This window comes from Carcharhinus amblyrhynchos, unplaced genomic scaffold (genome assembly GCF_965287045.1).
Source record: "Carcharhinus amblyrhynchos unplaced genomic scaffold, sCarAmb.v2.hapA scaffold_38, whole genome shotgun sequence".
In the NCBI taxonomy this organism is placed as follows: domain Eukaryota; kingdom Metazoa; phylum Chordata; class Chondrichthyes; order Carcharhiniformes; family Carcharhinidae; genus Carcharhinus; species Carcharhinus amblyrhynchos.
The window spans coordinates 8,833,376-8,837,849 of NW_027649779.1; the positions used below are offsets into that span (position 1 = coordinate 8,833,376).

The 4,474-nt window shown below is 49.8% G+C and overlaps 1 protein-coding gene across 1 annotated transcript; it reads right to left on the reverse strand.

The window, feature by feature from the left end:
* Positions 1-2,942: 2,942 nt before the first annotated feature.
* On the reverse strand, positions 2,943-4,114 carry LOC145362522 (uncharacterized). The gene has a single exon (XM_080218542.1). It carries the CDS (start codon positions 4,090-4,092, stop codon positions 3,250-3,252), a length of 843 nt encoding a protein of 280 aa, XP_080074668.1. The 5' UTR covers positions 4,093-4,114; the 3' UTR covers positions 2,943-3,249.
* Positions 4,115-4,474: the final 360 nt, after the last annotated feature.

Consider the following 4,474-nt stretch of genomic DNA (forward strand, 5'->3'; position numbering starts at 1 on the left):
AGGGTTGGGGAGGGGGAAGGAGAGAAGGGTTGGCGAGGGGGAGGAGAAGGGTTGGCGAGGGGGAAGGAGAGAAGGGTTGGGGAGGGGGAAGGAGAGAAGGGTTGGGGAGGGGGATGGAGAAGGGTTGGGGAGGGGGATGGAGAAGGGTTGGCGAGGGGGAGGAGGCGGAGAGAGATAGAGAAATGGAGGGAGAGCTAAACAGAGAGGGAGTGGAGGGTGTGAGGGTCTCAGGAGTAGCAGGGGGAAAGAGACACAGAGTTTGGGGGGGTGTCCTTCTCCATTGTGGGACTGCCAGTGGGATCTTGCTGTGCAGAATTATCTTCATTGTAATTTGAATCATTCATTCATTGATTAAGGGAGGGGGGATGTGATTGGGGAATTATAAATATTGATACAACGCTGCACAATTTTGGAACCCCCCCCACCCGCCAAAGGGATACAACTCATCTCGCAATTTTAAGTAAGTGTGTGTGAGATAGTAGGAAGCTGCTGGTTTTAGACATAGAATCCCTACAGTGCAGAAGGAGGCCATTCGGCCCATCTAGTCCATACTGACCACAATCCCACCCAGGCCTTATTCCCGTAACCCTGCACTTTTAACCTGCTGATCCCCTCTGACACTGGGGTCAATTTAACACGGCCAGTCCACCGAACCTGCACATCTTTGGAGTGTGGGAGGAATTGGTAAATTAAAGCAGGATCTAACACTCTCTCTATCAGGAACAACTAACAGCTCTTTCATTTAGACTGGGGGGGTGACAACCTTATTAAAACAAGGAACAAACTGAATAAACTCCCCAATAGAATGCTGTTCCAATAACCAAACTCACTCGGGAATAATGAAATAAATCATTCCAGAATAGAGTCACCCTCAGATAATATAATACCAGGCGGCTGTTGGAAGTGTGAACTTTCTTCTGCTGTTTCAGTCTGGAATACTTTCTGAGTTGGTTTGTGTTTAGAGGGTGATGTGATGAAGCTCTATATATTACTACAGGATTCAGAATCAGACTCTCCCTCCTTCAATCTAAAGAGGCAGCAATGTCCCCCTCTCCCTGTTATTCCCCCCTGTCGGGGTTTAAACACCTAGAATTCCCTCACAGTATTCCTGCAATTTGAGTGGCTCGAGGCTGTCACCAACACTGCAATCTGAATGTAATCGGTTGTGTGTGTTTGAGAGCTTGTGTTAAAATCATTGGTCCAATTCAGAACCTGTTTTGCTGCTGGGATTCTGGCTGCTGCTTTGGACACAGATGTTATAAAGTTGTCTTCTGCAGCCTGCTTTCTGTAGTTTAAAATCCCAAAGACACAGGCTTTCGAAAGACTCAATACTGGGTGGGTTATTTTGATTTTCTCAGCATTTCTTTTCAATACTTACATTGGGCAAACACCAGATTTTTATATGCAACTTCATAACAATATTCGATGGGGATGTGGGGTGGGGTGGGGATGTGGGGTGGGGTGGGGATGTGGGGTGGGGTGGGGTGGGGTGGGGGGGGAAGGAAGAGAGAGAGAGAGACAGGGAGGGGGGAGAGAGAGAGAGAGAGAGATGGGAAGAAGTGGGGGGAGAGAGAGGGGAAAATAGGAAGACAGCAAGAGGTGAGGTTTGTGGGGGGTTGCGGTGAGGGGGTGGGAAGAGGTACAGGATCTGGGAGGGGGGCTGTCTCGTATGGAGAGGGAGAGAGAGGGAGATGTCTGGTTCCCTTCTTTCCCACTCACTTGACCCCAATCCTGACGATATCACTTTGTATCTGGCCTTGTTCAGACTGTGTGTATGTGGGATCTTGCTGCGCACTCATGCTCTGTGTTTCTTTCCGCCCCCCCCCACAACCACCACCGCATTTCTCGCACTGTGACTGTGCCTCACACTTTAAACGTAAAAAAAATGGAGGGAAAGAGGGAGGGTGGGGTAGTGAGAGAGAAACAGGGTGAATGGAGAAGGGGTGGGAGCGTGTCAGGGGCTCAGTGGAGGGTTGGGGAAAGAGACAGAGGCTCTGGGGGTGGGGGTGTCCTCCTGTGGGGGGGGCGGGGTGCAGGTGACTGATAGAAGTGGGAATAAGCTCCTGTGTTTATTCACTGGCCTGTCTCTGGAGTAAATCCACCCCCCACCCCCAGAATGTTTTGATATGTTTTAATAAATTATATATCGGGACAGTCACGAGGCATTTGGAAGTTCATTTCATTTGAAAATTTTTCCCATTTTGTCGGGGTTTAATAATGAGGATGTGAAAATGAATGTTCCCCCTACCCCCCCTCAGTGAGATTGTGAATTTCAGAAAGTAGGGAGGTCTTGCTGCAGCTGTATAGGGCATTGGTGAGGCCGCAGCTGGAGTACTGTGTGCAGTTTTGGGCGCCGCACTTACGCAAGGATATTTTGGCCCTGGAGGGAGTGCAGAGGAGGTTTACTAGGCTGATACCGGAGTTGAGGGGATTGAGCTATGAGGAGAGGCTGAATAAACTAGGCTTGTACTCGTTAGAGTTTAGAAGAATGAGGGGAGATCTCATTGAGACGTATAAGATGATGAATGGGATGGATAGGATAGAGGTGGAGAGACTCTTCCCGCTCAAAAAAGACAGTAGGACTAGGGGGCACAGCGTCAAGATAAAGGGGAGGCGGTTTAGAATGGAGTTGAGGACGAACTTCTTCACTCAAAGGGTGGTGAATCTCTGGAATTCTCTGCCCGTTGAAGTGGTGGAGGCTGCCTCGCTAAATATTTTTAAGACGCGGGTTGATGGGTTTTTGATAGGAGAGGGGATTAAGGGTTATGGGGAGAGGGCGGGAATGTGGAACTGAGCAGCGACAGATCAGCCATGATCTTATTGAATGGCGGGGCAGGCTCGAAGGGCTGGATGGCCTACTCCTGCTCCTATTTCTTATGTTCTTATGTTCTTATGTTCTTATGCTGATTAAATATCCCTGACCTCCCTAACACCCCGTCACTCTGTGATCCTTATGAAATTTAAAACCAAGTATTCACAACAAGACTCAAAGAGCATCAGCCCACTGGAGGCAAAAAAAGAACAAAGAACAACACAGCACGGGAAACAGGCCCTTTGGCCCAACGAGCCCGCGCCACCATTTCAACATTGTGAGTCCCCTCTTCCACCCATCCAAAGTCATGAGTCCTGCCAGTCCAGCAGAAAGAAACCCTCTGACTCTCTCCATTCACCAACCATGAGAATGAACAAAATGCAGTCCTGGATGTAACTGAGAGCTGAAACAGTAACAGCAGAATCCAATACTGAATATCACTCATGAACCTGTTGGTGTCTCAGCAGCTGGGATGAAACTCTGAATCCCTTCCCACACTGAGAGCAGGTGAACGGTCTCTCCCCAGTGTGAATTCGCTGGTGTATCTGCAGGTGGGATGACTGAGTGAATCCTTCCCCACAATGAGAACAAGTGAACAGTCTCTCCCCAGTGTGAACTCGCTGGTGTCTCTGCAAGTTGGATAACTGGTTGAATCCCTTCCCACACTGAGAGCAGGTGAACGGTCTCTCTCCAGTGTGAACTCGCTGGTGTCTCTGCAGGCTGGATGACTGAGTGAATCCCTCCCCACACTGAGAGCAGGTGAACGGCCTCTCCCCAGTGTGAACTCGCTGGTGTCTCTGCAGGCTGGATGACTGAGTGAATCCCTCCCCACACTGAGAGCAGGTGAACGGCCTCTCCCCAGTGTGAACTCGCTGGTGTGCCTGCAGGTTGGATGACCGAGTGAATCCCTCCCCACACTGAGAGCAGGTGAACGGCCTCTCCCCAGTGTGAACTCGCTGGTGTGCCTGCAGATTGGATGACCGAGTGAATCCCTCCCCACACTGAGAGCAGGTAAATGGTCTCTCTCCAGTGTGAACGCGCTGGTGTGCCTGCAGGCTGGATGACCAACTGAATCCCTCCCCACACTGAGAGCAGGTGAACGGCTTCTCCCCAGTGTGAACTCGCTGGTGTGACTGCAGGTGGGGGAACCGAATGAATCCCTTCCCACACTGAGAGCAGGTGAATGGCCTCTCCCCAGTGTGGCTGCGCCGATGAGTATCCAACAGAGAGGGGACACTGTATCTCTTTCCACAGTCCGCACATTTCCATGGTTTATCCATGGTGCAGGTGACCCTGCCTCTCACTTGGGTGGACAATCAGGTGAAGACTCACCCACACACAGAATAGTCTCTCCCTGCTGTGAATGGTGTGATATTTATTCAGGCTGTGTAACTGGTTAAAGCTCTTCACTCAGTGCACGGGAACACTCTCACTTGAATTTGGCAGTGTGTTGGAGTTTTTCCAATCACAGTGATGTTTAAAATCTTTTCAAATCTCCTTCCAGATTCAATGGTTGATGATATTCAGGTTCCAAGGAATATGACTCTGCCAGATCAGGACCTGACATTTGAGATTTCAGCCTGTGATTCCTCTTTCAATATCCTGTAAAACAAGTTGACACAAGTTATCAGTGGCAGTACAGGATCGAAATTCAGAACAGAC